Source organism: Pagrus pagrus, assembly GCF_965226575.1.
Source record: "Pagrus pagrus genome assembly, chromosome: 23".
Taxonomy (NCBI): domain Eukaryota; kingdom Metazoa; phylum Chordata; class Actinopteri; order Spariformes; family Sparidae; genus Pagrus; species Pagrus pagrus.
Window position 1 is genome coordinate 15121386 of NC_140205.1, and position 15573 is coordinate 15136958.

The window sequence follows — 15573 nt, forward strand, 5'->3', positions numbered from 1 at the left end:
CAGAGTCGCCAAATCGAAAAACAAGACCTCAATAGCACAGATAGATTAAATTCTACTTCATTCGCATGAAGACTAGCAAAAGAAAATAATAGAGATGCGGATGTTCATAAGAAGAAAAAATTCCCTTAGGATCTTGCTCTAGTAATGGTGACAGTAACAAGTGTGTAGGTAGACAGATTCTTTCATAACGCTCCGCTCTGTTAATAACTACTGCAGTCAGTGTCACACGCACACAGCCTCTTTCTCATAATAGAGATGTAATTACAGAGCTATCAGAATTGTCTCAGCAAAGCTGCACAGCAAACTGAGATGAGAAGAGAGAGTGTATTCAGTGGTAAATGCAGCTCTGAAGAAATTGCGTGTCAGCCCAGTGAGAAACAGAGTGTGTATACTGTAGGTCAATGGCATCCAGAGGTGAGGACAGAAGGCTTGTTTATGTAACGTATAGAGTGTGTGTTTATTATCTCTTTGACGTTAGTGCTCCCAGTAGCAGCTGATTGAAACGCTCCATTTCTGTCATACAAGGTCAGTCGGTGCAAAACCTCTTCAAGTGCCTGTGGGGATTTAAATTTGTTAATTTATCTTTTTGTTAATGGGATGAAGGGTTATTTTCATCATTCACAAGCTCAACACTGATTTAAATCCAAGACGGGGCTCATATGTATGTGCGTTTTCTCCCTCTACCTCCGTACTAATTGAAGCCATAAATACTTAATGTTCCGCACACATAATTCAAACGCTCTAAAACAGACATTTTGTTTTTTGTAATGTATCTTTTCAGTTTTTCTTTGAGGCAGGCAGCATTTCCTTTTTGCAGTTTGAGCTCTGTGCAACAATGGTCACGCGATTGTTTTGGCAGCTGCCAAGGAGAAGAACAGCAAATATTGACTATCCACATCGGCAATATTAATCATGTCCCAGTGAAATATTTACTGTTATTTTCGGTTCCGTTTGTTTAGGCTGCCATTGCCAAATTTCAGCCAGAGTAAGGCTTTTAATCAAGTCTTACTAACTCACAAATTTCTGGTTTATGGGGCAGAGAACCAATCATCAGTGTGACATTAGTAACTTTGCGGAGAGGGAGTCACAACAATCCCCAGTTCATGTCCTTCTAACTTAAAAGACTTTCCATTGGCATGGGAGTGAGTAGATGTAAAGTAGAGTAATGTGTGTATATTTGTTGTTGTTGAAATACGATGAAAAGACAGGAAACAATGTGTTTGTCCATCTCTCAATACGACATGACTTCCCCAAGCCAATTTGCTTCTACTGATGATGTGAAAACTTATAAACATGTCACAAAAATGACTACATTATTTCCTAAAACGGCTGGGCATTGTAGTTTTTTGTAAACGTGACTCAAAAAGGAGTAAATTATGTTTTTGTTTGGAACTATTACAACTATACTACTATACAAGCAGATTAATACACACTTGGTGCAACTGCAGGTACTGCGTTTTGATTTACATCAGGATATAGCTTCACAGTCAATACTTTTAAGTGGTCATTGTGGTTTCTGGTCTTTTCATGGGTGTCGCTGGTAATAAGAAAAATTTTGTTTATCACCGGACTCGTTCTTTAAAGTAGATATGATGGATTCTTCTGTGCACATTAATTAAACTTCTGCACCATCAATAACAGCTGTGAAAACACCAAGAAACAGCTGAATATAACAATCAGTCAAGACGACACTCGACTTTCAAAACATCAACATCAGCGGGCTACTAGATGTCCACATCTGTCGACTTTTGTATACCTAAGAAATGTTTAGTTTTTTCCTCCTATAGCTGGTCCAGATTCAGTTTTTGATTCAAAGAAAAGGCAGAGAGAGAGTGAGAAAGACAGAGAGAGGACCGTACGTTTCATCAGGCCGTCTCAATGTGGTGTCAGTGCGCAGTTCAAATGTCAGCGTCAGTGTCAGTGTCATGGTGTGGCAGGCTGGCATGAACGCTGGCTAAGAAGAATGGATGAGAAGCGGCAGTGTCAGTTGAGAAAGGGGCTGCATACGGGGCTGTGACACCGAGAGTGGCTGCCTTTGTTCCTTCCTCTGTTCTTGATAAATGTTTGTTTTATGCTTCTCTACATAACAAAAGATTAAAAATACCACTCAGTATTCAGCGACTCCCTATTTCATAGTCGTCAAATCCATGACACTCATTCTCTCTCACACACACAGGCGCACACACACATTTCATAATAGAGCTGTAATTAAAGAGCTGTCAGAGAATCTGTGAGAAAAAGCCAGTTAGGAAGGAACTATAGCATCCCCTTCTCTCACACTCAGTGCTCTTAATCGGAGCTGACTGATAAGCACACACACGCGCGCACACACACACACACATAAAGTTTTTATAAAGCTTTAATTGGCGACACATTACATAAACTATTTCCTGCCAACATCACATACATTATTAACGCACACACAGACACACACACACACTTGAATGACACCTGTCTTGCGCTGTTCGCACATGCATGTTTAACAATTACGCGCACACGCTCCACCACATGAGCTGGGCGCGAAGTAAACACAAAGTGATTATTTCACACTCCTCTCTGCAGTTTAATTATCACATGCTGCTGTAAAAGCATAAACAAGGCAAGCTCATTAACGGCGAATGCATCATGGTGACAGATCTTAGCTAGCTGCCAAACAGAGAGGGAGAGAGTGGAACAACTTTAGACAATGTTAAATTGCACTAATGAACTTGCTCTGCCTAATATTAGCAACTTCACCAAACACGGAGAGGAAGAGGCGCGCGGTGGGGGAGCGGTGGAAGGGAGAGTCGTTTGTCACGAGGAGTTATTGCGGTGGGAGAAGAGGAGAGAGGAGATTTCGATATTATAAAATGTTTTTTAAAAAAAGAACAACGGAGAAACTGAAGCGCCAAAACCGTGACTTTTTAACCTGCTGTCCAGCTGTCACGGTGCTCGGCATGCTGGGTAGCGTAGTCACGGGGGCTGAGGGAGGTTAGGGATGACATCTCTCGTAGACACTGATTGACGGATGAGTCTTGTCTTCCTTTCCTACCGCTGGTTAAAGTTTAGGACGGAGGTGAGATGCTAGCCAGTCAGCTCTCCACAGTGGGATGTAGCCCGTGGCTGGTGAAGTGCGGGTGGACAGCAGGAGGTCAGAGGTCGTACAGTGACTAGTGAGCTGCTCGCAGGATTCTGCTGAAAACGCCAAATTCTGCCTGACTTCGTGCTCTCCTTTGTACAAAACGTAATTACAGTCACACATCTTTTTTTTTTCTCCTCTTCCTCTCTCCTACTGGCTTTTTTCTTCCACCATTTCACTTTCACTAAGTCTGTTCTGAAAGAGTCTTCAAATCTTTGTCATTTGCCTGTTCTTTCACAGTCATTGTTTCCCCTCTCTATATATAAACAGAACGTTCTCGTCTCACCTTAACCTTTACATATTTCTCTGTTGGTTTAGTCTCACAAGATTTAAACAGATAATACTGTGGATACAGACATGGCTCTGTTTGTTCACCACCGCTTGCTTTTCTGTAACTCAGCCATCACTATGCGTACGCGCTATACTTTGTGCCAATCTTTGCATATAATTGAACGTTTGCTAATCCTCGCTCCCATTAATTACTGCTGTCAAGATTTCCATTCTTGTTGAGCACAAGTGCAGTTTACAATGACAACAGGCGGAGTTACCACTAGAAACCATCAGTAATGTTTAAAACAATAGATCCTTGATGTCAGACATTGGTAAACATAAACACAGTCCACATTTCTAGCCACTGACTTTGTTAATGCTAGCTTAAAATGGGCACCATGTAGTTCCACTGTTTTACTTTGTTTATATTTGGCGGACCCTGCCACCTTTCCTGCCACCTTATTTTCCTCTGACTTTTTGTGACGCTTTTTTGAGGTAAAAAGTTACACAATGTTGCTTTAAGTAATGTTTAACCCCACAAACCAGTTTACTCGTTAGTTACATATATGCTTCCTCTTGACTTGGGTAGAAAACACTTACTTACTTAATTATACTACTGGTTGTAGTCAGCCAGTTAGCCAGACATGCTAAAGTTCGTAGCTTACGTTAGAGTGAATAACCCCACCGATTAACAACCTTACGCTTGTCGTTTAAAGGCTAATAATGTAAGACTCTACCCTCCAAACTCTTAGCGAGTAAGTTGCTTAGTAATAATTGGATCACTGGAATTGCAGTTTGAGGGAGGCGTTTATCATCTTTATATGTGTGACATATCTTTCCATGAAGCAAAAATAGCAGCTTGTGTGTTTGCATGTATTTGTCAGAATATCGTGTGCGCAAGTATCTGTAGGTGTGTCCATATTTCTGGTCACATCATGAGTATAAATGTGATAATTTGTCTGTCACACAAAGTAACTTGTATGAGTGTCACAGCTGAGGTTTGAGTAATGCAAACACTTTTCAGTTCAGAAAGCTGTAAATGATATGCGTGAACAGAAATACTGGCTGTTTGAAAATGCGTGTGTGTACAAGAGTAGAAAATTGAAATCATTCATCATAACACTTAAGGAATGCCATGTAATGCTACAAATCTCATCTTACTTTCAAGATGTTCAGAGCACAGAGTTAGAAAAAACAGAATCAGATTTTTAAAGAGACTTAAAAGGAATAACAGCTGGAAGACAGGCACTCTAGTGGCTTGACTTTTGCTAAAATTGCTGTAGGGTAAGAGAGCAGAGGGTAGGAACATTGTAGGGCTGATATGTGGAGGTTATGAAGGACTTTGTGGGAAGACAGGGAAAGCTGGTGTAATTGATCTATGGTCAGGTTGAAAGACACCAAAACAGGAGTGAGTATGAAGCGAATACGGCTTTTAAAAAGCACTCGTAACCTGTGAATTAATAATAATTAGTCAACAAAGCTGGCTAAAAAAACACTTAAACACATTAAACAAATGGAAATCAAACAGACTAAATATCATGTACACAAAATGCACAGCTACTTCAAAAAGCAACTTCTGCTACAGAAAGGCAAATTATCTTACTTTTTTTTCAAACCCATGAAAACACACTGTAGCCCTTTCATTATGTAATATAGCCCCACAATACAGCTACCAGCCTTTCTACACAATTCAGGCTGAGAGCATGCGCTGCCAGTGCGTCCTCTCATTTACATAAATAAATTCACCTTTGGGCAATTTGCATGTTGATGAACTTGTGCTAATGCACTTGCGTGCAACAGACACACAGAAAGAGATAAGGCAGAGATAAAGAGATCAGAGGAACATTACAAGCATGCCAACAAAGTGGCTTGTCTTTTGAGGAGGTACACGTGCTAGCGTCAAGCAAGGCTAATGGGAGTTAGCGTCACTTATTACAAGTGGGATAATTACAGAGAGGGGGAGTCTGGGGGAGGGACAGGCAGAGAGAGAAACAAAGAAATTTCAAAGTAAAAACCTTCCAAAAATGTCACCCAGTTTCCAACTAAAAGAATCAAAGTCGTGAAATAAACACAGCTTTGATTTTTATAATTTTTAGCAAATCTTTGCAGGTTTTTGGCCTCACTTCAAGTTCAGTTAGAGCTTATATTATATTATAGGGCTGAATTCATAGGAGACGGATAAAAAATTGAAGATCAAAAGAACCCTTGCAGAAAATGTTTGATCATTAAAGCCTCTTTTGTACAAAAAATAATATTTTCAGCTTTGTCATACTTTGGAAGTTGGCAGGGAATGAATGTTCGCCTGAGAAATGCTCTGCTTGACCCTTATTACTCTGTGCAGCTGAGCACGAGGCACCTTTGTCAAAGCACCTGATGTTTTGTCAGCTATTCCAGGGCTTAAACATGGGAAATGATGGCTATCGCCCCTTATCCTGGAAACCTTGTGCAACAAATGGCAATCCCAAAGTATCTTTAGACTCTCAAAATCATGAAGTTTTAATTCTGTTAAATATATCTGCTTCCTTTGACACAGCCAATCATTGAATTATTAAATAAATAAAAGGCTGATCTAGGTTGGGTCAGTGCATGTATATACCCATGTGTTGATGTAGCTGCTCCCATCAAAAGTGTATTTGTTGATTAGAAATTCTGTTTTTCTTGGTTTCCTAAAGCTTCATTCCTTTTTAATGAGTGAAAAGTTAAGTTTGAGGAAGGGAAAATAGGGATAAAGAGGAGGAAGAGAAGGACAGGAAGAGATTGGTTGTTTCCTACTCTCACCCCCACTGTGCTAAAAGATCTAGAAGGTAATAAATGGTGTGGATGTGCCCATTAAAACACTTCCTTTCCCTCTCTGTGGGTGTTTGTGTGTTTCCCTCTATCTGACATTCAGTATCCTGTAGTGGAGTTAGATGCAGTCACAAAGAAGCAGAGAAGGTGACAGAGAAGGTGTGTGAGGCAGACAGATCAGCGATGTCCTTTCCCCACTGACCTAGTACTGCCAGCAATAATGCAATGAAACACTGAGATGAGGTCGAAGCATCATAAACTCCCTCCTTCCTTCTTCTGTCCTCCCGTTGTCTTAAAAAATATGCCATCAATTACTCGTTACTCTGTATCAAATCTGCAAAGTTCAAAACAGGAAACCAGGGTCCCCCAAACAACAGTTAAAGAAAGCATTCTGCTCTTGATACCTGGGCTCGCTCTAACGGAGAATAATGGATTTATTTTCATTTCTGCAACAGGTTTTGTCCAGCGATCTAAAATTAATGAGCTGCACGATTAAGTATTATTATACTGGTAATTGAATGGATTGGTAACCTCAAAAGAAACATTAATACGCAGAAAAGAACAATACAAATTCTCATAAAAACTGATTCCACAACTTAGGATTTCTATCAGGGGTGAAATCTCAGCGTAGAAAATAAAGTTAAAGCAAAATATCTGCCTGTTGTCACTAGACAGGGCCCCACCCTTTATCAAAGTGCACAACACTCTGGATAACCCTGCATCTGATAAGCGCTGATAGGTAATTTTGGAGGAGATGATGAGAGGCCATTGTTCCCAAAACAGATGCTGTGTCGAGGGCGAAAAACAATCCTGTAACACGAGATAAAAGCTATCTGTGATCTCATTAGAGGGGGTAATGTCAAGCTAGCGAGGTATAAAATGGCTCTGCCCCAGCTATGATGACAGGGCACTTATGGAATAAGATACAGTAAAAATGTCAAGTCATTTTTTATGTCATTGCTGGGGTGTGGCAAAGCTCTCAGGTTTTTTTTTCTAAACATAGAAAAGATGCGCTCATTTTTAAACATACACTCCAATACACATCTGTTTCTTTACACACACACACACACACACACACACACACACACACACACACAACAACGCTTTTACACACTTGCCCTTTCTATCGGCAAGTTTACTCGCTCACAATCGCACATGCAAGCAGACAGGCCTGCATACGCACACTAACTTTCTCTGACATTCACACACACACACACACACACACACACACACACACACACACACACACACAAGTATGCGCTCTCTCTCCAGCCATTTACATGCAGCGGGTGAGTCCTCCCCTCCCTCTGGCTGACAGAGCGGGTGACAGGACAGTCGGACAGCACCAAGGTTAGCCGAGAACATGACCATTGTACAAAGGCTCGCTCTGATAAGACCTTGTTTTGCACAATGCATCCAGGGCCGATGCCACATGGGTTTTAAAAGACAAAGGTAAGTTTGGATAGAAAACTATTTAAATCGTATCTGCACATGAATTGTTGTGACAAAATGAATAAAAGGATAAGAGGGATACAGAAGGAAACGCTGCACTGCTAATTAACACTAAGTTGTGAGTGTGTGTGAAAATGTCACCGAGCTGTCTTTGAGTGCACTCGGCGTGCACACATTAACTTTTAACCCTCAGCAGGCCATTTGTTTTTGTGCCGATAATCACCAACAAGGCGAATGAAAACTAGCGAGAAACAACGGCAGTGTGGAGTAATTACAAACCGACACAGACAGCGCGATTCAAGGTGTGAAGAAAAATATTACTTTCATGTGTGTATCTAGCTCTAAGATGAGATTTCAAACTATCAAAGAAAGTGGGTAAGTGTTAAAGAAACTGTAAGTCAAAGTTAGGGAACAAAATCCTCATTAAGGCTTTTAATTCTGGTTGTGAGACAAGCAGCAAGCACATATTTAGAAGCTAAACATGGCCTCGCTCAGGCACTGAGGTGAAATGAAGTGAATGACTTCATGTTGGAAGAGAGGAATGAGGAAGACCGTTGCAGTTGCAGAGATCACAATGGGCCTCACCTAGTCCATATTCTCACACTCACAAAATGTTCATAGGTAAGAACAAAGATTAAAAGGTGCAATATGTAAGAATTTTAGATGAAAAATAAACTAAAATTATCAACAGAATGTGAAGAATAAACAGTTATGATGTTTATGACGTCTCTGTAATGTTTTGCAGAGATATCTGGCATTGGGAAAATACCAGATTAACCAAATTTTTTGTTTTTGTTTGTAAATTTTCTTTCAGTTTTTACCAAAAAATACAAAGAAAAACAGGAATGAATGAAGAGAAGAGAAGAGAAGAGAAGAGAAGAGAAGAGAAGAGAAGAGAAGAGAAGAGAAAAAGTAAATGGAAATCAAGTCAAAATGGCCAAGCTGTGAGCAGAAAGGACTTCATGGATGGATGGATGGATAGACGGCGGTAAGGCAGATGACTTACCATCAATCCTGCTGACCAGCTCCTCCAAGGCCTTGACTTTCCTTTGAATGCCTGGCTGGGCAAATGTATAGTTGTCCTGAAAAGAAGAGAAATCAGACACAGTCAATATGGGCCAGGGCTCGGTCTATAACGGTGAAACAACTTTAAATAGTCCGAATTTCCTGCAGTGAATAAACTGAGGAGTAGAAAAGTCTTCAAATGATACAAATTACTCATATAAAGCAACAGCAAGCAGGATGAAGGTCAGACTACTGAACAGATACTGTGAACTGTGAGTGTCCACGTAGCAAAAAGTGCAAGAAAAAGCGATTAAACAAGAGCTAAGAAGATCAATCAAATATTTTATAACAAGAATGTTTGTTACACTTCTCTATAATTTCTTCAACAAGCTGTGAAATTGATCCCTTGTTGAAGAAAACTAACATGGTTTGTTTCACATTGACATTTTGCAGCCGTTTGGCCTGAGAGTCACACTCGGAGGGTTTGAAAATTCCCCATTTTCACTTAGAGGATTTATTTTCAGAAGAGTGCAGTAGCCATTACAGATGCTTGCCAGGGCCCATTTCACACCTCACACAAAGCGTCAGCCACCTTCTCAAAACAGTAAATAGAGAAAGCACGCCACACAAATAACATTGGCATGACAAAACATGTATGGCTGGCCCTGGAGACAAAGTAGAGGGGCTGACTGTGAATGTGGCCCTTTAGAACGTAACAAGTGAGCTTTGAATGGGTCCTGGCCTCAGATTCGGTGTGAAGTGGTGGGATACTCAAACACTCGTAAGAGCTAATGGCTCTTGGCTGATGGCTGAGATTTCATTTCACTATTGTCCCCTTCAAGTAGTCACTGCGCCTCATCTCAACTGGATAATGGCAGCTGGTTAACAGAGCTTGATAGATGGTAGGAGGGGTGTTTTTAAAGCTGCATGTAAGACATTTATGTATTGCTGTATAGTGTTAAAAAAAAGCTGTGCTATATTTTTTAAAGATATCATGTAACTTGTTTTTATCATTGATTAACATTGATTTTAATGCATTCCAAGCAGCTAATGCATTAAGGCCAATAGACCCTTTTCACGGCAGACATTCTGCCTTGTCAAAGCAGGAAAGGCACAGGTGGAATTTATGACATTAATGATGGCTGCATTCCATTTATGTGAGCTTGTTCCAGGGATAAGGTGTGGTGCATGCTCATTCGCTGACATGGCTTACTGCAACACTTAACAGAATTTATGGCTGATGGGTGCACCTGTGTGTCCGTCGTGAAAAGGGTCAATTGCTATATTGCTTTAGTATGTATTTTGATAGCTTTATATCAAAGAGGTTAGGGTTAGGGTTATCCTTTCAATGATGAATGGCATACTCGTAAATAGAAGGACTCAAAACAGACGTCATGACTGCCAACCAACTAGGGCTTTGTAGCGGAATAGCCCTTTTATGAATATATGAGGGGGGTGCATCCAACAATTATGCAGCTTTTCCATCAAAATTAGCGGATCAACATGGGTTACTTTTAAACGTGGGTCACTGACGACAGGTTTCACGTAGAACAGAAGAGAAAACAACAACAGACCACATCCCAACGCGCCACCACCAGATGTTGATAACATGCCATCACTTTCGCGCGGCGGGAATTACGTCAGAATTTAGCGAATCTTGCTTTTAGTGGGTTTATGTGAGATTTTTGACCAGGAAAAGGGGTATTAGACATCCAAGATCTCTCTCCTTTCTTTTTCGATCACGGAGAACAGTACACGTATTGAAGTTCATAATTCTGACTTTTTGCATTTAAAATGTGCATTAGGGAAAAAAGGATCACTTAAACTGCTGTCTACAGCCGTGATGAAGTTACAAATAAAGACTAATCAAATCAAGTCAGGATGAGACAAACCATCTTACTAAATGTAATAAATATAAAAAAATGATAACGTTTAAAAGACACTTTGCACAAACAAGTATGCCTCACCTTGGTGCTTAATTTCCAAACAGAGTCCTGAGAACATTTTTAGAAAACTATAATGAAATGAGTTGATGAGTTTTTTGGGAAACAAAGACAATAACTGAAACCTGAAAATGATCACAGTAATGGGCACTGGCGGCTAGTTGAACTTGCAGAATACAATACAAGCGAGAATGGCACATAAGCATTTTGTGTGTGCGTGTACACCCAAATACACACACACACAACCGATGAGGATTACGTTTCCTTGAGGGGTCATTTCAGTGTGGCTGGAGAACAGCTGATGTGGCAAAGTATCCAACAGATGGAGAGAGAGATGGAGGGAGAAAATGAGAAGGAGAGAGAAAGAAAAAGACAGAGAGAGAGGGGAGGTGGGGCTGTGTGTGTGTGTGTGTGTGTGTGTGTGTGTGTGTGTGTGTGTGTGTGTGTGTGTGTGTGTGTGTGAGTGTGTGGGGGGGGTCATTTAGCAATAAACAGCTCCAGTTGTCCTTCAGGCTCAGCAGAACCAAGTGCGTGTGTGTCCTCCTGAGTCCATCAGGGGCTGGCAGAGTACAAACCGCATTCTCTCCTGCCTTTTGTTCAAAATTCCTCCTCTCATCTACAGCATCTCACACCTCTTCTCGTCTCTCCATCGCTCCTACATGCGTCACTTCTTCTTCTTCCTACTCATTTGACACCTTTATCCGTTGCAATTAATTGCTTCTTGTTTCTGTTCGGTTCCCTTCCGTGCCTACAGGGCCTATCATGGAAAAAAATTGTCTGAATTTGTGGCCAGGATTTACTTTTTTGTGCTCTCGAATTAATATGTTGAGCATATGAATTAACAGAATGTTCAACATATTATATCAAGCACATAACTAACAAGTATATCAACTAAAGATACATCGATAAAGGCCGATATTAGAGATGTAACTATAAAGTACTGCTATTGTTTTATGTGGATGCCAGGAAGATGAGCAGCCACATATGTCGAAGCCAATAGCGATCCACATAAAGAAACTTAAGAGCATCTTTCCTTTGAGGTGATTTAGAAACGATGATATCAGCCTCATAAAACGTAGTATCAGTTGGGCCATTACATTAAAGCATCTTTGATAAAGTCACAACAATACTACAGCAAACCCAATCATTTAGATAGGGCTGCCCATGGCTTGTAAACTTTTACGGTTTATTTTTGCACTGCGGGACAATATTTAAAATATATGTATATGTGCCCCCAAGTGAGAGCAGCTTAAGCTTCCCAGTATTGCTGAAATAACTTCCTTTGAAATAAGAGGACTGTGTGTATGTATTGAATTGGGATAACGTACACCAAAAACCTGCTGTTAGCCCGCCGCAAAAACTCCCTGACTGCGCAGACTAGCCTCACCAGCAAATAACTTCTAAATCACTAAGGGTTTTTTTTTGTTGTTGTTGTTTTGCACATTTCTTCTCAACCTTCCATAATCTTCTTGTTCTACTTACAGTTTTTGTTAATTATACATATTGGTACACTGTCTTCATGTTCCGTCTTGAGCTTCTTCGCCTCTCTGGCCCTTTCTTTGTACCATCCCAGTGTTAATGCGGTTAGGTGCTAAGCGAGTGTGCGGGCCAGTACAAGTAATTACATTTGCATTATTGAAGCTGCTGGCTTTAATCAACTGTCCTCCCTTCTTACTCTCTCTCTTTCTCTCTCTCACACCAGCTTTTCTTCCTGTCCGCCTGTTTCTGAATCACCTTGTTACATTTTCTGGCTCTTAACCTACTATTGAAATTCTCTCTGTGCCTCTCGTCAATTGCTTAAATAATCTTTTCCAGCCGTGACAGCATTAGCTGGGAGTGTTTTAACATTGTGAGCCTGTGCGTGTGTCATCATGGTAAAATCTGGTCCGCCGTCACCTTTTTTAAGTGATTTTGTAGCTGAGATCAAATTGAAGGCCGAGTTCGAGAAAGGGTGAGATCAGAGCAGGGGAGCAGGAGGAAAGGAGGTAGGAAGCAGGAAACTTGACGCCCCTGCCCAGCATTTGTTTTAAGTTGCAAATCAGTGTAACCCGATTCCAATCATTCTCGTCCACTCTAGAGTAGCTGTTATTTTTTTCACCTGGTCTGTCTGACTGTGGACAGACCACAGGATAATGACACAACCGTGCAAGATGCAGTCATGAAACTTCAAAGGTTTGTTGAGATATAAATGAAGGCAGAGTCCAAAGTGCGATAGCGTGGTAATTACTACTGAGTAAAAGTGTTTAATTTTTATCTTCAATACAATACCTAGAAAAATATAGATATTCGATACCATGTTCGATACAGCTGGTATCAGTGTTGGTACTGTTGAAAATGAGTATCGAAACAGTTTCAAATTTTCAGTATCGATTTTTCGATATTTTTGACAACACTATTGAGTAGTTCTGGCTCAGAAGGTGAACATATTGAAGAGTTTAGCGGCTGGTGCGATCCCATCACAAGATGGTCTTTTGTTCTTTTTACTCTTTGCTGCATTTCAGTCTGTATTATTTTTACTCTCTTATTCTCAAACTTATTCTCCCTCTTTGTTTTTGTAACAATGCATCACACCTTATCTGACTGCTTGGCTGTCTTGATCACATTTTTGCTCATCCCCACTCCTTTGTCTGCCTATACTTCTGTCACAATCCCTGCCCTTCAACTTCCAATTATTGCTTGAATGAAGCACAAAGTCAGGACAGCAAAAAAAACCACATGCACAGAGTCTAAAGGTATGACTCATCATTTATGGTGCTTGGATTCGACACGTTCTGTTTGTTTTGACGCCCGTTTCTTTTTAACATCCTTCCAGTGAACAATTCAGTGCCGCACATGTTGTTACAGATTTTATCTTATTTTATTATTTTCTGGAAAAATCAAAAGCAGCATGTTTGTATTGAATGGAATGAACAGAAGTTGGAGCAGGTAGTTAAAATGGAGAAGCATCGGCCGCTGAGGCTGAACAAAGCTGAAAGATCTATGTGTTCAATCATGTCCAAGTTTCCTAAATAAAAGCACAGGCTAAATGAGTTAGCAATGCTAACATTCTTTGAATTACCTCTACTCTGGTTAATTCTTCTGTATGTTCTTTCATAGTTTCATTTAAGTTAACTTTTAACATGAACTGTTTTGCTTTTACTTTGAATATTATTCTGATGTATTAATGTACCTACACTTCCCAGGTATATTACCTCTATTTTGATTTATATTGCCTGTAATCATGTAACCGCAACTGCATGTTAAAACGATGGTTATGCTTGTGAGGGTCAGGAGGTTTATTAGTTATTGTCCGTGCTGTCAGGCGTTTACTTTCTTTCCTTTATATCTTTTTCTCTTCTTCACCCTTTACTCCCTGCTCTCTTTCTAACTTCCCGTCTCACTCATTTTCTTCCATTTCTTTCCGAGTTTCTCTTTCCGTACTGCTTAATTTCCTTCTTATCGCCAATAAATCTTGCTGCTTTTCTCTCCACTTTCTTCATTTTAATTCTTCTGCATCTCTCTCGCCTCTCATTTCTTCCTTTATCAATGTCTAACTATTCTCCTCTCCCACCTTCTGTTCTCCATTTCCTTGTCTATTTTCATCACTTTGGTGGTGCTAATGAGGCTAGACTTGACTAAGTGTTTTGAACATGCTATTACGTCTCCTCTGCTTTGTTTTGTTCCCTGGTGATTTTTATTTTGTTCCATGCTGTACTGCGTTTAATTTTGTGACTGATTGTTGTTTAGTTGTTTTTGTTTCTTGAGGCATATTTCTAACGAGGGTAAGGTACTAATCAAATCCGTTCTTTATTCTAATTTTTCTTCATTTACATTTATCTATTTCTTCCACTTTGCTTTCTCGTTACCTTTCTGTCTTAACTGCTCCCTCACCTCTTCGCCTCTCCCCACCCTCAGAATCACTCTCCGTTTCTCATCCTTTCACTCTCTCACCTCCTTTATTCCTTTGTCCCGTTTTCTATTTTCTCACATCTTATGCCTGTCCCTCTTCAACCCACTTCCTCCCTTTGTCAAATCCAATATGTCGGATCTTTGATCAGCTGAGGCAACAGGAGGAAATCAACGCTCACTCCTTCATTATTCATACATTCCTCTCTTCTACCGCCATCTGTCCATCCACCACATCTGACCCAGCAAGTAAGTGGAACTGCCCCGGCTCACCCACATGAACGAACAAACACAGAGCATACAAACACTCATTCTGTCCTTCTCTCTGTCAGTCAGCTGAATCAATAGCTCCTCTTCACCTCTCAGTCCATTCTATTAGAGACAACAATGGCTCCACGCTGGACTAAGATTGCCTCCTATTGTGGGACCGGATGTCTATCAGCAACTTGGACAGAACCAACACAACAACGCCGCAACGATATGTGTATGTGTGAGAGAGAGAGACATAAGGGTAGAGGGGAGAGAGAGAGATGACAGGTCAAGATAAAGGGTAGACAATAAACTGAAGGACAGGGCGATGATCTGTCATTGTCTGGTACGTGGATGTGTGTGCGTGCGGGGGTGAGAGTGAGCCAGAAAGTGATTGTATAAGAGAGATGACAGGTTGAGATGAGGTGTAGACGAAGGTGTAGACAATTACAGTTCTCCAGAGCTACAAGAGGACTGGCCAGATTTTTATTCTCTTGCTCTTGTGTGTGTTTGTGTGAACATCTATGGCCTCTAGTCTGAGGGCAGTAAATGTGTTCTGGCAGCGCAAGGACGTAGGTAGTCAACAAATTTGAGACGAACAGTACAATTGACCAAGCTGAAGGTAGGTGTAGTAAATAATAAACTCTAGCTCTCAGGGCTGGGTATCAAACCTAAATTATCGGTGCCAACCGAAATGTGCTTGTAACCCAGAGTATCAACAAGACTTAAACTTTGGTCAAACAACTTTAAGTATCCTGCCTGAGTATCATAGTCAGCCAAAACACTGTAAAAAGTCTCCCCCTCGATGACCTCCCCTGCCCTCATGTGAAAATGACGCTTTCGCTGTTGAATACATGGCCAATT

The 15573-nt window shown here is 40.6% G+C and overlaps 1 protein-coding gene across 3 annotated transcripts in view; it reads right to left on the bottom strand.

Moving 5' to 3' along the window:
- Positions 1-15573, bottom strand: part of tbc1d22a (TBC1 domain family, member 22a) — a 126640-nt gene that overhangs the window by 39497 nt on the left and 71570 nt on the right. For all 3 annotated transcript variants that reach the window (XM_084345642.1, XM_084345640.1, XM_084345641.1), the window contains one exon: positions 8634-8709. In XM_084345642.1, coding sequence (XP_084201768.1) covers positions 8634-8709 — 76 coding nt within the window. The remainder of the gene's footprint in view (positions 1-8633; positions 8710-15573) is intronic.